Source organism: Anopheles cruzii, chromosome 3, assembly GCF_943734635.1.
Source record: "Anopheles cruzii chromosome 3, idAnoCruzAS_RS32_06, whole genome shotgun sequence".
Classification (NCBI taxonomy): domain Eukaryota; kingdom Metazoa; phylum Arthropoda; class Insecta; order Diptera; family Culicidae; genus Anopheles; species Anopheles cruzii.
In genome coordinates, this window is record NC_069145.1 from 41,536,347 (window position 1) to 41,557,457 (window position 21,111).

Below are 21,111 nucleotides of genomic sequence, written 5' to 3' on the forward strand. Positions count from 1 at the left end.
AAGATCCCAAACATGTCGGGTTTATTTTCTTTTCAAATAACTTAAGCAACACGCGTGAACTAGTTTCCAAACGTTTTGTACGTTTTTATTGTGTAAATTTAGCAATTGGCATTTTGCTTACTAGTAACATGCAATGCATACATCGTTAAAGAATTGTCCATTGATTAATTCCTACTCTTATACGTAACGTAATGCGACCGAGGTTGCGATCCGACGACGACGGTCATAAATGATACAATTTCTGTGGTCATCTTCTTTCCAGAATGATACCACCACCACCGTTGGGTTGGTCCACTACTACTGACCAACCAACCAACCCAGTGTAAAAGGTGGCATTTTCCTGCTTTCCATCCTCGGGGAATGGGTTAAAGCCCAACTTTTGAAGTTTTGCTGAATCGACGGTTTCGTTACAGATGGAAAACTACTCACTCGGCCACCATGGTGATGCATCATTCACTGTCCCGCTCGTCGGCAATGGGGTGCACACGTGTAGATTCCCCAGAACCAGCACCACCTTCGGTAGCAACTGTCTCGTCTTCTATCACTGCTGCTGCTGGCGTCACTGGCGAACGAAAGCAAAAGGATCGATATTTAGGAACGAAACTTCACAATATCGTCCCCTGTACTTGTGAGTGCTACTAACCGTCCGAAAATTCTATCAGTTCCTCGGCATCCACAAACTGTTCTTCGATGATCATATCGTCCAGTGAATCCTCGGAGATTTGCTCCAGCTGATCACTGGGAAAGCCATTTTCTGCACAGTTCTCTACCGGGTCACGGGTGTCCTTAGGTGGTGACAATTCTTCACCCGCACCACCTGGTTCGTCCGACTCCATGGCTTCACCAGCCTGACTGTTAGTACTACTGCTTGCATGCGTCTCGCGGTGCTCGCCTGCAACGGAACTGTCTTCTTCTTCCGTGACCCTTTCCTGTCCACCGAACTCTTTCTTTTCCTTGGGTTCCTCCTTGGGCTCCTCCTTGGTGAGGTTCGCGTCCAGACGGATCCGTTTTGCGGCGGAATCAACGGGCGTTCGGTCCCGATCCGATTCCTTATTCTGCGCACCACCGTCGTCATTAGCTTTGCTCGACGACAATCCCACCAGCTCCGGTGGCTCCGTCTCCTGATTCGACTCTTTCCAGTTGCTCGGTAAATTGTTCGAACTTTGCCTCGAACAACTGTGCTCTGTACCCTTCGCCTGTACCACCTTGTTGTCACCTTCCGAAAGTGTTACATTGAAGTTACAATGTGCTCGAGGACACTCGTACACCACCTTCCCGGTCTCTGGCAAGTAGCGGCGGAACAGCCGATGGTTCTGGTACTCAATAAAGTGTTTCATAGTCGAGTCGGTGTCCAAATCCGGCTCCTTCGCTTCATCTTTGACGGCGATGGACTGTGCGGGTGGCGGTTTCTCTCCCCCCTGAGCATCCTCCTGTTCGAGAGAGTGCGAGTGAGGGATTTTTTTGTACGGTTCCACGGACCCGTCCGGAGTCCGAATGATACCGGCACGGCAGCCAAGCGTTTGCCGTTTGCTGCACCGCCAGTGCTCGATGCCGTCGTTACGCATGTAGTAGAACCAAAAGCGATTCCCGGCGTGCCAAAGCCTTCCTTCGGCTTTCTTTGACGACGGTTTCACCTTGAGGAGCGATTTGGACGTCGAGCCGGCGGAAGTGTTCTTCGACGCGCCTGCCGATTCCGTCGCCTTGACGGTGGATTCTCGCGTAATGTCGTCCGGCAAGTGCGTATGTTCCGCCTTGAGGCCCTTCAGAATCCGGCCATCCGGGAGGCGGTAAACGGAGGCCTCACAGCTGTTTTTGCGCCGGCAAAGCCACAGCACCGACCCGTCACGACATTCGCGCCCAAACTCGTACCAGAACCCACCGTTCCGCAGCATTTTCGTGTGGGTTGGGGGTGCCTTCGCCGAGTCCGCGGCGGCGGCGGCGGCCTTCGGTGGAGGTGCTTCGACGGCACGCTCCACCCCTGCTTGCATCTCGGCGAACGACACGTGATCATGAGTCCGCTCGCTGGACGGGGCCGCCCGACCGTTCGGTAGTAGTTCCTGCAGCAAGTAGCACTTCCTGCCCTTCGACGTCAGCTCGTGGCAGTACCAGGAGACGGATCCGTCCAATTTCGGGCGCGGAGCCTGATAGCGCTCCCCGCGGAACAGCAGCATCTTGGTGCCGTTTTTAGATTCGATGATCTTAAAATCCTTCGAGCCGCGGCCAATGATCTTCACGTCCTTCATGTAGTCCGCGACCGGTGGATCGTGCTCGTGGACAAGCCGTAGCGGAACCTGCAGCCGGGCGGACGGAATCAGCAGCACGACCGACGCGCTGCACTCGCAGACCGCTTTCATGTGGCAGGAGTACCTTTTGCTCCCGTCCGGCTGGTCGGCCTCGTACTCGTACAGGTGCTTATCGTGGACCAGGTAACGCTTGTGCGGTGCCATCTTGCCGAATGTATACTTTTTGGTTACGACATGGCTTTCCCCGGCGTGGCCACTCTCGCGATCGGCCGCGTTGTCAACCGCGTTGTTGGCCGCCTGCACACCCTCTTCACCCTCATCCTGGTCACTCGCTTTGTTACCATCTTTGTCATCGTCATCGTCCGCTTCATCCGCTTGCTCCACTGCGCTTCCCTCGAGTTCCTCGCCGTTGGTGCACTCCTCCACCGGCGGTGACGATTCTTTCGGCAGCAGGGCCTCGTCCGGCACTGCTGGACACTGCTTCGACTGGTCACTTTCAGCTTTCGTAGCAGCGACATAGCTCTCATCGGTCTCGCGATGATTGTGACTCATATCGCTGCGCACGTACAGCAACTTTGAAGGTTTTTCCAGGTGCACCGACGCCAGACATTTTTGCTTGAACTGTAGCCGACAGCGGTACGTTACCGACCCATCCGCCAGCCGGCTATGCGTCCAGTACTCGAAACCCTCGTGCTGCAGCATCGTTCCCCGGAGTGTCGGGACGATCCGGTAATTTTTGCACGCGCGCGCATCCATCTTCCACGAACCGACACTTCTTCTTTCTCGCCGCGGCGATGCTAATGGTGCTGGTGCTGGTGCTGGTGGTGCTGGTGCTGGTGGTGGTGGTGGTAGTAGTGCAGCGGGTTTCTGTTCCGGGATGCTGGCCACGGTGAAGCCAGAATTCCGCCTCGAGCTCTCCGGAACGGAGTGCGAATGGCGGTCACCACGGTGTGGGTACAGCTTTCCGTTCGGGCAAACCTTCACCTTCATCGGACAGGCATGGGTACCGTACCCGAGGCACCGATAGAACCCGGTTCCGTCCTTCCGCTGCCAGGTGCAGCAGTACCGGTACCCTTCGCAGACTACCGTCCTTCCGTGTCGGCCCTCGTACGTAAAGTGACGCGTTCCGTTTGATTCGAGCATTCGGCCCCTCGAACGGTTCGGTACGGTCGTCGGCCTGACGGGGGTGAATTCAGGGCTCCTTCGCTCCTTCGTCTTCACCGGTTCATCTTCGCCAGTGGGGCTGTCGGCGATATCCGTTTTCTCAACCGGATGATTGTGACGATGCTCATCGGTCCTTAGCATCTCGCCATTGGTTCCGACCCTTATCACGGCCAGGCATTTACAGCGCTTGCGTTGGGCGCACCGCCACACGGTTACGCCGTCGGTCAGCGTGTACGCCAGGTAGTACCGTCGATCGCGGTGGACGAGCGATTTCGTACCACCACGTCGCCGCATTATCCCGTACGTACCGAAGCTGGAGTACGTTTCGCCTTGGCGGAGTTTGAGCGAACAAACGTTGTGGTCTTCATCCGCCGCCTCGAGCGGTGGTATCGATCCGTGCAGCGCCTCACGGTCGTGATTGTGCCGCATGCCATTGTTCCGGTTGTCCACCAACTCCGTGCCGTTGTTGCGGCAGTGCAGCATACTACGGCACTCGTCCGATTGGTACCGAAAGCAGCGCCAGTACTCGATGCCATCGTCCCGGGTTAGGGCGAGCCGGTACACGTAGTTACGGTACCGGAGCACGTTATTCGGCAGTTTCTGAAGCGCGTCGGGATCGTCACTGCCCGAACCGGACAGTGGCAGTGGCTTCTTCAAGTAGTCCTGGATGAAATCGTCCCACGATTGTTGGCCGTCTAGCTGGAGGAGTTCCATGTCTGGCGCGATCACTGCATCGGTCGGAGCGTGCGTATGTTCAGCATCGTTGACCTTCGTTATCTCACCGTCCGCGTTAACGAAGATGAGTACGGGGCAGGGCACTTTCGTTCCGCGGCACGACCAATACGTGACGCCATCCTTACGGCGGCCTTGCACCTCGTACCGATTCTGTTCGTAAACGAGGGCCACTCTTCCGTTAGATCGTCGGTACGGTGTGTAGGGAGTTTCGCGCTTTGTCACTCTCGTTGCCGATGGTTGTGGCCCGCCTCCGCCGCCGACCGGTAGCACTGGGTCGTGGTTGTGGCTGCGCGAACTCTGTATTCTCATCTGGTTGCCCTGCACCACAACCTTCGCTCTGCCCATGCACGCGTCGGAAGTGGCGCAAGCCCACAGCACCGTCCCGTCCGGTAGTGTCGCGTGCTTTCGATAGCGGTACTGCTTCCAGCTAAGGATGTTCCCCTTAATCACCGCCTTGGCACTGTTCCACGGTTCCTTTGGTCTCACCAAAGGTGCCACTCCCTTCGCGGTCGCCGTCATCGGACCAGATACCCGCGCCGGAAGTTCGGTCAGCGGTTGGTGGTTGTGGTAAAAGTCCGCACGCTTGGTCAGCGTACCATCGGCCTCGATGAGCACGCTGGCCAGGCACGTGCCAGCGCTCATGGCGCAGCGCCACACGCAACTCCCATCGACGCGCTTGGTCGGATTGCCGTACCGACAGCGGTCGTAGATGACGCATCGGCGATTGCACCGATTCATGCTGTAGTAATACTGTGCGCCGTCGTCGCCGTCTGGTGCTTGCTGCTCTTCGTAGCTTTCGATGTCCTCTTCGAGCATTCCGTGGTTGTGCTGCACGTTAACGAGCTCAATCCGGTCGTCCGGGTGGATCCGGATCGATGCCCGGCACGTTTTGTTGTTCATCTGACACATCCACACGACACTGCCGTTTGCCCGGCTACCCTGGAGCGAGTATCGGTAGCCCCGGAACAGCAGACTGTTCGTTTGGCGCCGGTTCTTCACCAACCGGTAGCCCGCTTCCTCCTTCGAGAGGAAGATCGGATCGCTGTCCGTTTTCGGATCGCCGTCTCCGACACCGAGCGACGTGCTGAGCAGCGAGCGCATCATCGTCTCCGGATCGGCGTCTTCGTTGATGCCTCCAGACAGATCGAACGTGTCGGCGCCAATGTCTACCACTTCTTCTTCTTGTTCCTCCTCATCCTCCGAGTCCTCCCCCGAGTCCTCCTCATCCTCTTCTGCTCCTTCGTCCTCCATGTCCGCCGTTTCGCACTCCTGCTCGACATTATCCATATCCACGGGCGGATGAACGTGTTCGCTTTGGTCCGCTTTGGCGATCGTTTCGTTCGGGAACAGTATAATGCCGGCGCGGCACTTTCGTGTAAAAAATGCACACCGCCACAGCGACGATTTGTCCACCCGTTCGCCCTTCTTCGTGTACCGATACCCGGCATGGATCAAAGTGCTGCCATTCTTAATGTTCTTCACAAAGTACCACTCACTTTTGGCGAACGTCCGCTCGTCGATCGGGTACTCCTTCGTGTCCGCCGCGTCCGACAGTGCTCTCGCCTTAGGCGTCCGTTGCACCGGCACCACATCTTCCTCCGACGGGAGGTGATTGTGCGTTACGCTGCCGATCGATGGAATGCTTCCGTCAGGCTCCATATTGAACCAGGCACCACACGTTTTGTTGTTCATCTTGCACAACCACTTGATGGTCCCATCCGCACGGACGCGGCTCTTGCAGTACCGGTAGCCGCCGTGTTTCAGAGATTCGTAACCCTTGGCGGTGTTCCCGATGCGGTACGAGTACTGGCGCTGCATTTCCATCGGCACGCGAGTCACGTGTCCGATCGGGATGGGGCGCGGTTTGGTTGTGATCTGTTTGCGAAACGTGCACTTCTGTCCGGCCACAGTCACTTTCAGGGCCGCGTGCGGGGCCTGTGCGTGCCGCCGTCGGTTCTCCTCGACCATCCGATCCGGAATCGGCAGTTCCGAGGGCTTGTGGGGATGGTTCTGCGACTCCATCTCGTACACCTTGCCGTCCGCCGACAAAACGACCGATTCCTTGCAGTTGGTAGACCGGCGGACACACCGCCACACGGTCGACCCGTCGCCCTTGGTGACCGCCTTCTGGTACCGATGCCCATCGTAGATGAGCTGCTCCAGGTTGTGCGCCGTCTTCACGAGCCGGTAAGCGAACGTTCCCGATGGTTCCACCAGTATATTCGAACGGCGTTCCTGCAGGTGGTCGTGCGAATGCTCTCCCAAGATCTCCACCCAGCCGGCTTGGTGTTGGACCGCCAGCACACTACACTTGTCGTAGTTCCTCCGGCAGCGCCAAACGATTGCACCGTCGGTCCGCTGATGTTCCTTCACGTACAGATGGCCGTCAAAGAGCAGACGCAGCTTCTGGTTCACGTTGCGCACAATCTGGAAGTTAAAACCCAGCCGCAAAGTGCCCGGAGCCGCCGCTCCACCCTTATTTGCCGCCGCCGCCGCTCCACTGCTGCCGGCGGTGGGCTCCCGTGCAAAGTCGCCAGTGCTGCTGGTGGTGGCCTGCATTTGCGAAGGATCGCTCTCTTCCATGTGCGTGCTCAAGTAGTCACTCAAGCTGATCTCTTCCGTGTCCTGCGCATCGTTTTCGACCGGCTCCAGCTTCGGTGACTCCTCGTTCTCCGCATCATCCGCACCGTTCTCCTCTTCTGCACCATACTCGAGGTGAGACTTTAGCTTCCTCCTTGGCTCCCTCCCGAGGTGCCGTTTGTGGTTGTGGCACCCGGTAATGCGGATCGTATTTCTCGGCGTAAGGAACAAACCGGCCGCGCAAGTGCCACCGTTCAGGCGACACTTCCAGAACGACGTGCCATCCGCCCGGGCGTGCTTCTTGCTGTACCGGTACCCGTCGTGAACGATCGACCTTCCATTTCGGACGTTTTTCACGTACCGAAAGGTGGTCGGTTTCCATGCGTTCCGCGACACCACGAATGGCTTGAGGAACTGCGATTTCGGTGTCGACTCCCCGAGAAACGCCAGCACTTCGGCGTCGGTAGCGGTCGGTTGCTGTTCTCGGGTGTGGTTATGGCGGATGCCGTTCGACACAATTTGCCGGGCACGGTTTCGGTGCAGCGCAGCGTCACAGTCAAACTTTCGGCAGCGCCAGCCAGACCCGCTGGCACCGGTACTGGTGCCGCAGCCGGCAGGGTTCCCCGAGCCAGACGGTTTGCGTAGGTACAGGTATCCTTCCCGGAACAGGTACACCTGACCACTGGCGCACTGGATGTGGCGGTGTTTCGCAACGGCATCGCTGAAAGGGCTCTCCGGTGCGGTACTGAAGGCGTTCTCGATGATAGGCAACAGGGTGGGAGTGGCCGGTTGCTTCTCAGTCGGAAGTGATTCTTCCTCGTTCCACACGTACATCGTGTCGTCGATTTCTTCATCGTCCGGTTCTTGCTTCACGCGAACACCACAATGCGTGCCGTCCTCCTGCTGGTGGTGAAAGGACAGAGAAAGTGATCGTTACCGGAGCCGCCCCAAAAGATGGTTTGCGAAGGCAAAAGCCATACTTACTTTGTTTTCGTTGTTTTCATCGTTCTGTCTAAATCTATGGAACACACTGGCGCTATCCAGCATCTGGTCCAATAGATTGCAAACGTCGGCCGCATTTGAACGAGTGTTATTCAGATGTGTCTTAAAAAAAGAGCAAACCATACCCGTCCAATTTATGCAATGAGATAAGCAGTGGCGTCCCTTTTCTAAAGTTCAAATCCGATTGTAGATTCGATTTGTAATTTCCAAAGGTCAACAAAGTGTTTTCACGAACGGTTTCGTTCTTGGGAATGAAGACCTTCATCTTCTCGAAAGGAAATTCGTTACCATACGTCTTCAAGGAACAATACAATCTTCCGCCAGAAAGAAGACCAGGAAATGCAGTGCATCCATGAACAAGAACAAGAAGGAATAACATGTTCCATCATTCCTCTTCTGTAGGATTGCACTGTTGCAAGTCAGTTCTTGACACATAGAGAACTACGGTAGAATTGGTGTTTCAGTCGCGTACTCAAAACAAAGAGACATAGTTTCTTTAAAAATGTCAAAAGAGCAACAGCAATACTATGCGTGACAGAGTTGGAGAAAGGGATCTATATTTCCAGCTCTTGAATGGAACATGTTACTTGGTCAGCCCAATACCTGTATGGGCGGAGAAATCATTTGCTGCAATGAACCTGATGTACATGACTCACAATGCCACAATGCCAACACTGGGTATTTGCGCCGAGATATCTTGTCGATATATGATTGTGATTTATTTCTCCCTTTTGTTATAGTTCCAAAACAAACGTACTATTGCCTTCGATCTTGATGCTGCTGGGTTTCATTTCTGGACCAGAGACCATTACGCGATCGAATTTCAGACATCGCAATTCCTTGGGTGACGCTTTGACTTACGCTCGTAACGCTCGTACAGAGTGTTCGGAACTCTCTCGGACCTGGTTATCTCTTTTTCGGTTGTTGCTCTCGTCCATTAGTTTGAGGTGTGTGCGTGCGAGCGAGCGAAATGTCAGGTCAACACATGGGCATCAAATGGCTGTGAAGAATGCGTACAAAACGGCACGGCGAACCCATCGCGAGGTAGACCATATTTTCTTACCAAGAGCCCCTTTTCACGGGCTTCTTCCAATCTCCCAAACTCCCAAACTGGACCCAGTCCCACTGTTCCGCCGAATGATGGGCTTCATGAAAAGCGTACATTTGTGAGAGCATTTGTTACGTGAAGTTATTGGCATAATCCCACTTCACTGCAGGGGCCTACACGTCAGGTCTTTCTCGTACGTTTTCGTCCCTGACGTTCGTCGTGGTGGAAGCCGTGAAACAGATACTAGTATCGGTAAATGCGCATGCTTTTCGTGTCACAGACTGTCTGCGGACCACATTGGCAAGCCCAACTATACTTGGTCCAGGTACAAAAATAGGACTTACCTCTTGCGAGATCGATGAATCCAGTAGCATAGTTGGGCCAGGAAGCGACTCCTCTCCCATTGCGGGCTCTTCCAGCCCGCTGTTCGTCTGGAACCGCGCAGGATCTTCCTGATCATCGTCAATATCGATGTCACAGTAATCGTATTCAATGTCCTGCTCGTGCTTGATATCGTTCACCGGGATCAGTGTGGACCGAGAGGCTTCCATGCTCCGATTCATGCGACGCTTCCAGTTCCTTTGCAGTACATCGTTGGTACGACATTGTTCTCGAAACTGATAGAACTCGTCTATTTTGCCCACACACCCATGGCATATCAAGGCATCCGAATCTTCGCTGTACGAGATCTACCCGAGGGAGTAATCGAGAGCAGAGACAAGATACGAGGCTAATTACAGTAAACGGTAGCGGTAAGAGGCAAAGACCATCCACAAAACAAAGGAGTCCCATCCCGATTTATGTAAGAATTTATTGCAACAATGGTACAACCGAAGGTACGCCACACAGGTCGTAGGTTACCTAGAATCATTTCGATACCGCGATACAATAATCAATAGTTCCGATGTAGAAGTGCAAGATTGCATCGTATATCCGGGATGTCACCCGCTAAAACCTACCTGTACAGTCGTGCATTCGAAAATTTTCCGCAAGAGAACCTCATCTTTATAGCCGCGCGGAAACAACCCGCGTAGAGTGGTTTCATCGTGACAGCACAGCCGGCAGCACCCGAATCTGTTACCATATTCACTTTCGGACGAGGTATAATTTTGGTTCGGGTTTTCCACCACGTCGGCGGGATGCAGACCGCTAACCCTAAGAAGCCCGGCCATTTCTGTTACTGTTCTATGCTGTTCATGCAGTCCAGTAACAGCTTTTGGCAGGTAAGCCACGAATTCTGTAGAATTGGACTCTAGACCGTCACTTCGAGAAAGCTATACACGTCCGAGGAACGCCTGCCTACAACGCGAGTTAAATACACACTAGAGCGCCAAGCCATCCAACTCTCTCGCCTTTCGTTCTCTTCAAACCCGTTGTTGAACACACCACTACAATCACGAAGAAACTAGCCGCTCCGGCGAACGTTCCCGATCGTGGTTCTATGTTTTGCTTTGCACCGGGACTGTTGTTGTTTTACATTGTTGATTGGGAAGTTTTCCCGCAAATGCATCACAATGTTACAATCCATCTAAAAAGACTAGGGCGCGATTTCCCACCAATTGGTTCCACAGCACGGAACCAACCTAGCCGCGCCTAGAAACACTTTTATGTCAATCGAGGGCCATTGTCCGGGGCTTTCGGATTGCGAAGAAACTGCGACCTTGTTCAGCCTGCTGACCGGTGCCTTGTAGAGATGGAAAACCACACACACACACAATGCTTGGTCCTCATCGGAAGCTGTTAATCGCATTAATCTGAAGATGTGGATACGTCTTCAGAATAGTTGCAGACGTCGCAAACTGGAGTTTTCACTTTGTAACTTCTTCACATTAGATGATGCGATGCTAAACCACGACCAAGTTGCTTGTTCGCTAATACAGGAACTAAATGCTCCCTAGCGTGCTCATCTCTCCACTAGTTGCATTTTCTGCAATGCAAGCCTGTAATTTTCGCGTTTAACAAATTAAACTGGCGAAGTTTCCTCAGCTACATTCTCCGAACGATTGCTTTGCTTTCTTTCTCTTTCACACATGAAGCATCCTTCAGATAACAAACTAACGTCAAGCGTGCTGCTATCCGTTTACGCTGCACGCTCGACAAGTTCAGGTTACCTTCGGGATGAATCGATCGTTCGTGGAAGTGAAAAGCGCAATATTTGATCGTTCATTAACAATCTTCAACATAATATTATACTCGCATATATTTTTATCGAAAGTTGAGTTCCGCGTCAGATATTACCTTGTCTAGGCCAGTCTAACGTGTCTGCTAGATTGCCGCCAATCGGCACTGGCCGGCCGGTGTACCTATTGTACAAGTGGCGGCAGACGCTTTGAAAGCAGGATTCGGTCCAGCATCGTTGGCCACAGAGAAAGGGGCCAGATACGCGGCGGAAGTGTATGCTGCCATAAACCGATGCGTCGATCCTGGGCATAGCGTTCGGACTGTGCCAGCGAGCGGTAGTACTGGCGAAGTCGCACTTCGTACTCGTCCTTGCGGCTTTTCACGGGTTTCGGGACGGCGACGGTCAGTTTGGCGAAACCCAAACTTAGTAGAGCCTCCCCAATATCGATCGTTTTGTTCGAGTCGGTCAGCAACACACGGCAATCGGCGTGTTTTGTGGTCCCGGGTCGTGCCACCATCGGTAGGAAGCATATTTCTTTGCCCGACACCACTGACTCTAGCCAGGAGTATCCGTTGGCATTGATTTCGATACCGTTCACCCTAATCGGTATGGTCTTATCTGACCAGAACAATATATTCGCCGGGGGCCTATGCCGTACGATAAGCAATGGGCCGTACTGCAACGATGGTTCAATTTTCTTGACACAACCGTACTGGCGGACTTGGTTTCGAATAAAGTGCAGCGGTATGTCGGATGCCTGTCCAAAGCGTGTGAACTGTGGATTACAGGAAACATAATGTAAAATGTGCCTTTAATCGAATCATTGTGGCAACGGTCTGTCTCACCGGACGGATTTTTCTGTAAGCGATCACGAAAAGAACTCCCGACAGCGAGTAGCTAATGATCTGTAAGTAAAAGGCATCCCAGATAGTGTCACTGAGCCGTTGGTGCACTGCCGTCGGTGGTTATGCGAATCCTTCATACCTCCACTCCCTTGGTGTCCTTTCGCATATAATCCGAAAATTGCTGGAACCAACTGGGACCACTGTTGTAATGTTGCTCGGGCATGGTACTTGTGGTGTTATTACTACAAAACGATCGTAGGTAAAGGGCTTTTGGGGTAAAGGTCAATCGTAACACCTTTGACGCAGTAGTTTGGATCAACCCCTAAAAAAAACTTCGTTCGAATCGGATATTGAAAACCAACTGAACCTTTTTTCCGATACGATAACTCGAGGCGAAAGAAAACTAACGGTACGTGTGACAGATCCGTTTCATAACAAAGTGATGACGTCTTCGCGCAGGAATTTTGACAGCGAGAAAACGAAGCATTTTTGAATGCGAATGCCCGTTGCAATCTATGAATCGTTGACACGATGGACTAAATTATTAAACTAATCATTCGTTGGCAAGGTGTCTTTAATAATGCAAGTCTGATTGCACAAAAAATGGAGACAAAATCAAAAAGTTAATCGTTCTTTTCCCACGACCATTCCACTCGTTCCCACGGATTTATATCGCGGTTGGAAGAACTTTGTTTGCAACTGTTTCCGTGTAAATAAAACAAAAGTTATTCGAGGAAGAAATACAATCTTATTTTTCTGTTTCATAATCGTTTCACGTTTGAAAGTTAGTATTCGAATGCGTACGAATCTGATGGTCCGCCGCATTGCTACAGCATTGATTCGTTGTTTCATTTCGTTTCCTTGTGTCACTGGTTTTTTTTAAACCGATATTATATTTGATGATGCTGAACTAAACAATCGAAACGAACATTCACTACTCAACCTTAAACATATAGCGGAAAATAGTCGCAATTTTGCCCCTTCGCTAGTCCTTGAAAGGGATGAACGATTACTTGTTTCACTAAAAATGCACCCTAACCGCCGATTGCTGAATTTTGAAATGATTGCTTTTTCACTGTTCAACCACTTGTTCAATTCACACCGTACACCTCAGAGCTAACAGTAAAAGACTATCGTTAAAAGTTTTTGCCCTGCTTACAGGGATCGGAGCTGTAATTTTCACAACACAAAAGCAACAGCTATTCTAAGTACAAATATCAACAAATCGGGTCTATCACCGGTGAATCTACACTTCGTAACGTTCGTGATAGAGGTCCTAAGCTACGTGTGAATGTTGTAAAAAAGTGTAGTTATTTATCCTAACCCTCGGGAAAGATTCAGAAGTGAGGTTGTCGTACAACACAACTGCCGTCGTTACGTAGCGGAACCAGGCGGCCGCTCGGCCGTGTTAAATGTTTTTTATTCATCATTTGTTTCATTTGCTTAGATTCGGGAGAGAACGTGTGGCTTAACTCGAAATTGAGAGGAAGCATCCAGACTGGGGAAGAAGGTGCCATTTTCTCGGGGCTGCGATGGTACCGTTTGAAATCGGTTCGTGGTTCAAGGGCTGATGTGGCACGGTTAGCTCACGTGAATTCTTTATTCTGTTTTACATTTTTTTTATCAGATTGTGTTGCGTGCCTTTGTGTGATTGCGGTGCGGCCTCACTGTCCGTTATATAACTGCTTAGGGTTTCCGACAATAAGCATCGTCTTTTGACTGATCCCCAGCCAGCATATTCGAATGCTGGATTCCATTTTAAAATATCCTGTAATGTTTTCTATAAACATCTCGGATGCCATTTATGGTGAATTGGAAAGCTTGGTACGATGAGAACGGTAGAGCTCGAATGTAACGGGGGAACATAGCATGTTACGAGTTACCGGAAGCGGAGTAACGTGTGATTTTGGTTTCCAATCGCCCTATGTTTAACACCTCCGTGGTTCTTCTGGCCTGCCTGGTTTGTCCCGTCAAGGCATAGAGTCGTTATTTAGCGTACAGCAGTAAAATCAATACCGAAGCATCTATACTGAGATTGTCTCTTAGCGTAGACCGCATGCTAGCCACCGTAATGCTCTAGCATGCAGGTTATTTTTGGAGTTTACTCCAACGACCCGTACGAGCTGCTGCGGCCGTTCATCGACGGATACCGGTGATCGGATGTGGTGGCCGCCAGCGAGTTCAGGTTGCCACCGGTTCCGGAGAGGCCCGCACCGAGGCCGAGTCCGACCGAGCCGGGCTTGCGGATGAAGTTGGTGGTCATCTCGGTGAGCGAGTAGTGGCGCAGTTTGGCGTGCGGGTTGAGATTCAGAAAGTCGCTGCCACTATCGTTGCGAAGGATATGCTGAAAGTGTTGCAGGCTGTGCTGGTGCGGTTGCTGCTGTAGCTGCTGCTGCTGCTGCTGCTGTTGCTGCTGCTGGTCGGTCATCTCACCCGGCCAGAGGGAGAGCGAAGATGCGATCGAATGTAACCCGTCCGATAGTCGATGACGTCGCGATGCTGCGATGGAGTTCCGCTTCGAGGATGACGACCCCACCTGCGATGCGATGAATCCCGGCGCGTGATGGGGAAGAAAAGAAGACAAACAAACGGTGGCATTAATGTCGCGTACCGTACGTAACGGGCCTAGTACAACGTTACAACCGGTGTGAAAGCGGTGGTGTTTCGAAAACAAAAAACGAACGGCACAACTAAAACCGACAAAGAAAGTGAGACAGGCACGAAAGAAACAACGGAAACCGGAAGCACAGGGTACAGAAGGCAGAAGCGCCAGCCAGTGTATTGAAGCATCGATCGCGGCCACGAAGCGCGGATCAGTGCCAATGCGCGGAACATAAGAAGAAGCGCACAACTTGCGGCAGGCAGTGAGGGGAGGCCCCCGTTCGGGGCCGGTGCCGGTGTCTTTTCCAGCGTTCGGCCGTTCGGCCATTTTGCTTTTCGAGCGAGTGCCCGGAACCGGAAGCTAAAGCACGCGCTGCTGTCAATTTCAACCGTGACGGTGGAAGGAAATTAAAAAGGGCCACTACGAGCCGTGCTACTGGTGCTAATAAAAGTGAAGCTACAAAGGTGTAGGATAATGTGAAGGAGAAGAGAAAGCTAAACAGAAACGATCCTGCTTGCTGAAACAATCGGAAAGCGGTCGAAAGGCCGTAGAAAGTAACGTAAGCCATAACGTCAGCCCTGTGGACATAATTGGAAAAGGGAGTACAAAACACTGGAAGGGTTTTTAGCGTCTAAAAAGCGTGAGATATGAACAGCCGAACGGCGGAAGCAGGTAGCAATGGTAGAGAGTGGTGCATCCGATCGGTCTCCACTTCGACGGCACTGCGCGTGCCGTCACTGAGCATGGCCGGAGCATGGCAGATACAATCGCTTGATCACATGAGCAGGACTTCCGGGTTCTTCCGGATCGCTATCGCTACGGGCGCTATCGGGGAAGGAGGGTAGAGTAGGATGCTGACATCAATTGGGGTAACCGGGCACCGAACAAATATGGGAAACAGTCAATTTACCTTGCCAGCTTCTTGGGTGCTTCTTTCAACCCCCCGTGGACCGATCCTTGCCGGAGGGATGCCTTTGGCGTGTGTTTCGCAAGTGCGTGTGCGTGTCTGTGTGTGCGTATGGGTGTGTTGTGGAACGAAAGGATATCTTGGGCCGGGCCGCGTGTCGTGTTACACTGGTTGTTGTTGGTGGTGTAGCGTTGTGGCGGTACTTCTACACATTAATTCAGGTGATTAGCGCAGTAGTAATAGTAGAAGTAGTAGTAGTAGCAGTAGTAGTAGCGTTAGAAGAAGAAGAGCAAGTGTTGAACATGAGGAGCAGAAGATTGGTGGCGCAGAGAGTGGTATTTATATGGATGGCATAGGTCGTCAGAGAATGAAAGATAGAAAAAGAGAAAAGAGAAAGAGAGAGAGAGAGAGAAAAACACATTGATTGGAAACCAAACGGAACTAGTGATGGTGGGTGGTGGTAGAGTATACGGATGTGAGAGGTGATCGCGCATCAGCGACTACTGAAGCCGCCTGTCTGGCCTGACGTGTGGTTGGTTCGTCCTGGGGAACCGACGACGAACCGACACACATTCGGCGCGAATCTGCGGCTCCAACTGCCTCTTGCGTTGTGCAGAGTGTGCAGCGCTAAAGGATGGCGGATGTGGCGGAACTGCGCGGAACTAGTGGTTTCGAGAAGATGGCAAGGTACTACGGCTCCCACTTACCTGGCACTGCACCCGCTCACGCTCGTACGGGCGTGACGCTGGACTGCGGCCTGCCGCCACCGATTGGTGTGGCTTTTTGATTGATCTGTGATAGCTGGATGGATAGGAAGTATACTAGTATGCGCTACATTCCGGAACGGAGGTGACTCATTGGCGGACGTCCCGGTGTCGGGGGCGGTTCATTATCGTTTGCGCTCATTATCGAACAGTGGATGTGGGTGACGCAACGACCACGTCTCTTCTACAAAAGGCCGGCCGACTGTGCAACAACATTCGCGGGGTGCGGTGTGTGACGGGGTGAGCGGAGAGGTGTGTCGTGTGTCGCGAGGTGTGATTTGGGTGAGGATTAGAGAAAAATCAGAGATCAGTGTTTTGTCCACCTCCACGTCGTCTACGCGACTTTCTCGACGGGATGTCGCTTCGTAACGCTTCGTAACGCCACACGGAACCCAATTGCGGCCGATGGAACGTTGGATGGTGAACATTTTTTAGACAAATTTAGGGCTTCATTTCAGGCTCGTCGTGGGGTGAAACGACAAAATACGAATTCAAAATCCATGAACAGTGGCTACGTGTCTGTATGACGGTGCGAATGGGTAATAGCGGGTGAAGGTGCGGCAATGGGTCGGGCGTCTCCTGCCACTGCTCAATCCTTAACCCTCAGGTGAACCCCCGGCAGATGGTTGACGGTGGACATTGACGGCAACATGAATCTCTAACCGCGCCCTGGCCGGTGTTTACTATTGCTTTACGAACAACGCGTCAACAAACGGACGATAACGATACAAAACACTAGCAGATCGAAGCAGATACACTTTCGCGTCGCAAGACACTGTGCAAAAAACGGATGGCGGCAATGGCTTGCCAAATGAGGGCAACGAATGAGCTCTTCTAGGTCTTCTCGGGGTGGGAAGTGTACCAAAGCGGACCAAACGGGGAGCGATCGAGCAACGTAGGGGAACTAGGAGCAGCAGTGATGCACGCACAACGGCACACGCAGCTCGGCCGCCGGCTGACGGCTGGCCGATGCACTACAGCTTTTCTACGCGCGGCAAAGGAGCAGCAATCGCAACCCGCTACTTCGAGGTCTCACCTGACGGTAGAGGGCCTGAGCTCTACCATGGACAGTACACCACGATGCTCTAGTGTGCCTCGTGTGTCCGACGGATTTGGGATGCGAGTGGGTTTTGAGTTTTGGCCGTAAGCTTTCACGAGAGTGTCTTATGGAGGATGCACGGTTTTGGTAGCTATTCGCTTTTTTTTTCTTGGTGTTGCATGAATGGAACTTGCGAGGAGCACAAGATATCAGCAATTGAGAGATTCGGTTAAACGTTTACCACTTTGGTCGTATATCTGGAATGAGTAGTGATAGGGATTAGTTCGACGATACGGGGAAACTACGAAACAATAGAAAACAACGAGGGACAACGATAGAGGCGTGTGCCGGGAATGCAGTGGGTGGATCAGCAAGCAAATTGCGGACAGACGTGTGTATTCCAGCAGGAAGCTCCGGAGCACGATTCGAAGTGAGATAAGTTCACATGAACTCGAAGCGGGCGCAATTGTGAACTGGGAGTAGTTTATGCAAAATGTGTAGACAAGACACTATTCTGACCGTTCTTCGTTGTTGTTGGTGAACTAAACTGCCCACTGTCTGTATTGTCCCCGATCATTTCTTTGGGCCCAGAAACGTAGGATCTTACAGACATCCTAGAGGAGAAAATCGTTCCTATTGTGCCAGTGCCAAATTGAGCATTGAAACATGTTTTGGTGACCAAACGAGTCGCTTGGAAAATGCATACCAAGATTCTAACGGCACCCGAAGAATGTGCCCTTGTGGACGACGAAATGTACGGCCTTTGAACAAATGAAGTTTATTTAAATTTTGCTAGAAAATGGCTGCTCGGGGTGAAGAAATATGAAGGAGTTATTTCATTTCCTTAATTTCGCCTAGTGCCAACGGATGCTGGGGCGATCCTTTTCTCCTTTGCGCGCCACGTACGGTCACGTAAACGAGCGCAACACGCACGCCACCACAGCAAATAAATTATTAAATTTAATTAAATTTATCATCAACCTCCTCAGGCAGCCACAACGACTCCCGGTCGGTTTGGCGGGAGTCTTGAGAGATTTGACAACGGTTTCAACTCCGGAAGACTGCCCCTCAGTTGTGTGTCATTTCTTCCCAGGGTTTACGGCCTGACGACACAGAGCGCACGGTACCGCGTATTTGCAAGGCGTAGAAAGGATTTTTGTCCAAAGTGTTCTTGTTGTCTTTCGTTCGCGGCTCAGCTGGTCGGAGGTTCATTTTTTTGTCACAACCGCAACGAAGCGGCCGCGGCGAAACGAAGCTGAAGAAGGCAGTCCGCAGCTAATGAAAGATGCAGGATGCTCCTTATCTGCGGTTGAATCGGCAACGGCACCAAGGAATGGCACACCGCTTGAGGTTTGCTCGTTTTCAGGCGTTTCGTCCGCGCCATTCCGAGGCCGAAAAGCAGGATGTGGTTCCCGTTGTGGGTTCGTGGCACATTAGCGGCCAAGCCGGGCTTCCGGTCGTCGGGCGGGCGGAAATCGTTTTTGAAAATAATCTGCCCCATTGCGTGCACAATTCCTTCCCGCGGAAGTCCTCGGGCTCGGTGATAATCGATTGCCGGACTTTCATCTTCTCGATCAATTAATCATTAATTAAGGAAATCGCGTTGAAGGGGGTTCGGAATTCGCCATCGCTGCCGTTCGGTGTACTAGGACGTCTTACGGGGCGTTCTGGGTCTAGCTCTAGGTCGGAGTCATTTATGATGAGACTAATACGAAAACCTTTTTCCCGTCACACGCTGAACGATCGATCATTAATGAAACACCAGAATGAAAGCGCCTGCCCATCAATCATGATTAGTTAGCATTAATTCATGGTGGCTGGCTAGCGGCACTGGCCGACGCCACAGCAGCTCGGTGTGATCGATCATTAGCGTCCGCATAAGCCACCGATATTGCAGTAAGTGTAATCGTTCGTCGCAACACGGTGTTGCACGAACTGGTGAACGAATCGATTGGGTATGTTTTAAATTTTGCACCCTTAATTGCACCGTCCGGGGGGCGGTTCGAGAATGTGTAACCGACTGTCAAGAAAGGCTGCCTCATTACGTACTACATTAGGTGGTCAACAAAGTTTCGGGAACTCGGCACACAGCTTTAATGGCACTAGCTTTAATTCACTATCTGGCTAAAATCTGGTGAACCCGCTTTCGAATGCTGATTGACTCCGGAAGGCCTTCAGCGATCCAGGATGAGGAGCCTTCTTTGATGTGCCTGAACAAACCCATCTCTAGATTGCCCGCGTCATGCCCTAGGGATGATTCGAGAAGAAGAAAATTTGATGCCTTACCTATGGTCGCCGCGGTACGTGGAATGCCGAAGAGTGGTGGCCAAAATGCTGCCCGGACGGAAGAGAAAACAGAAAAGATCCCTAAACAGGGCACTGATTTGTTGTGCTCAGCGGAGAGTCATCCATTAGAAGCTACTAAAGCAGCACACGGCACGGTCAACGCACACCAAGATCACAACACCGAGTTTGGGTCAAGCAACACGAAGAAAATGGCGACAGCACACGGTAAGGCACGTAAAAACCATTCTGACAACGGACACGGACACGGCTGTGAAAGACGAGGGAGACTCTCTGAACCCTGGCCAATGTGACCAGAAAACCGGGTCCCGAATTGGATAAGGCCACAATAGGCGGATCGGCCATTAACCTGCCATCTGTGTACCTGTTCTGATATTAGGTCCCAAAAAACCGCTTGAAAGTTCCCGAAGCTTAGTTGACTTCCTAATGATTGCACCACTTAGATTCGTCCACTAACAGTGTTTGGGGTAGCACAAACGGGAGTAGAGAAGGTTGGATGGCTGTTGCTTCATTGCAGACACTAGCTTTGTGTAACATGATGCACCACACTAATGAAAAACGAGCACCGTAAGATGCTGAGCAGCATCTTCCGCTTGATGGTGAAACAACATTAGCAAAAGAAAAACCGTTAATCAGTTACCGCCAACAAGTGAGCAACAGAACGTATCGGAACACAGAAAATTGCACAGAAGAAGTTCAGGCAGTTCAGGAACACACAACAGTGACGTTCAAACATAACAAGGACACGAAAGGGCATTGACACAGGCAGAATGAAAACAGAAAACTACACCAACACGGAAATCAAACCAAACAAACCAAATGGAACGCAATGGAACGGAACCAAACCAAAGGATGCGGTACGATCGAGAAAGAATCATGTAAAGAATCAGGTGGCGGAACCTTCGGAAGAAGGCCCAAAAGATGCGCAACATTGGTGAAAACACAGGTCACACGCACACAGAAAACTTAAGACGGATGCAAGGAAGAGAAAAGAAGAAACATGTACACTGGAACAGAAAGGGCACACAACTGTTGTTGTTTTCTCTGTGATCGTGTTAGTGGTTTATATTCGGACACTCACCTCGCGTTGTGACCCAACAAGATGATATTTCTGGAAAACGGAATTGAAATTTATGGTTCGATTTGGTTTGTTTTCTCGTACGGGCGCAATAGGACAACGACTAGTGTTGAGAAACCATTGACAAAACTTAACAACCAAACCAGGTGAAACGGGGTGGTGCAATAAAACGGGGCTTGCTCCGGGTTTCTCTCGCCGCCGGCACGCGGATGGATTGTGGCAGTGTTCGTGTTTGTGTGTGTGTGTGTGTGTTCAGGGAATGATAATAAATTTGGCGACGGACTACATGGGACACGGGCGGGGGTGACCAAGGCGGTGCCTGCGGACCAATAGAGACTGCGTGCCAAAAAGGAAACAGGATCAATTTGTCCCCAACTGTGCTTCCGCTTTCGGCGTGAAAAGCTTTCACCTATAACGATGGCTGCGCGTAGTGTGTACAGAGTCAATAATGATGGGAGTTAAACATTACCAACACTTCCGCCCAAAACACGGACTGTGAACGGTACAACTACTACAGTTTTACTAGGTACGCAAATAGGTGAACGAAACCAAACGGAAAAAATAGGTTCTCATTATACTGGCAATGTACTATGTTTAGTCTACACGCTTCAGGCAGCGGGAGGATGATCGATAACCAGATGAGCTGATGAACAAATGAAGAGCCAAATGGTGACAGTA

The 21,111-nt window shown here is 51.6% G+C and overlaps 3 protein-coding genes across 4 annotated transcripts in view; all 3 read right to left on the reverse strand.

Moving 5' to 3' along the window:
* Positions 1-82: 82 nt before the first annotated feature.
* Positions 83-10,814, reverse strand: LOC128270414 (uncharacterized). The gene is made up of 4 exons (XM_053007814.1): positions 9,732-10,814; positions 9,117-9,461; positions 644-7,625; positions 83-562 (listed from the first exon to the last, which is right to left on the reverse strand). Exons 1-4 carry the CDS (start codon positions 9,942-9,944, stop codon positions 450-452), a joined length of 7,653 nt encoding a protein of 2,550 aa, XP_052863774.1. The 5' UTR covers positions 9,945-10,814; the 3' UTR covers positions 83-449.
* Positions 10,815-10,937: 123 nt separating this feature from the next.
* On the reverse strand, positions 10,938-12,110 carry LOC128274719 (uncharacterized). The gene is made up of 3 exons (XM_053013005.1): positions 11,879-12,110; positions 11,740-11,799; positions 10,938-11,669 (listed from the first exon to the last, which is right to left on the reverse strand). Exons 1-3 carry the CDS (start codon positions 11,960-11,962, stop codon positions 11,076-11,078), a joined length of 738 nt encoding a protein of 245 aa, XP_052868965.1. The 5' UTR covers positions 11,963-12,110; the 3' UTR covers positions 10,938-11,075.
* Positions 12,111-12,505: 395 nt separating this feature from the next.
* LOC128275000 (putative thiamine transporter SLC35F3) overlaps positions 12,506-21,111 on the reverse strand; it is a 32,934-nt gene continuing 24,328 nt past the window's right edge. Inside the window, exons 8-9 of one of the 2 annotated variants that reach the window (XM_053013366.1) lie at positions 20,437-20,466; positions 12,506-14,275 (exon numbers count right to left, since the gene is read on the reverse strand). In XM_053013366.1, coding sequence (XP_052869326.1) covers positions 13,841-14,275; positions 20,437-20,466 — 465 coding nt within the window. In that variant the 3' untranslated portion in view covers positions 12,506-13,840. The remainder of the gene's footprint in view (positions 14,276-20,436; positions 20,467-21,111) is intronic. The other variant, XM_053013367.1, reaches the window with a different exon arrangement.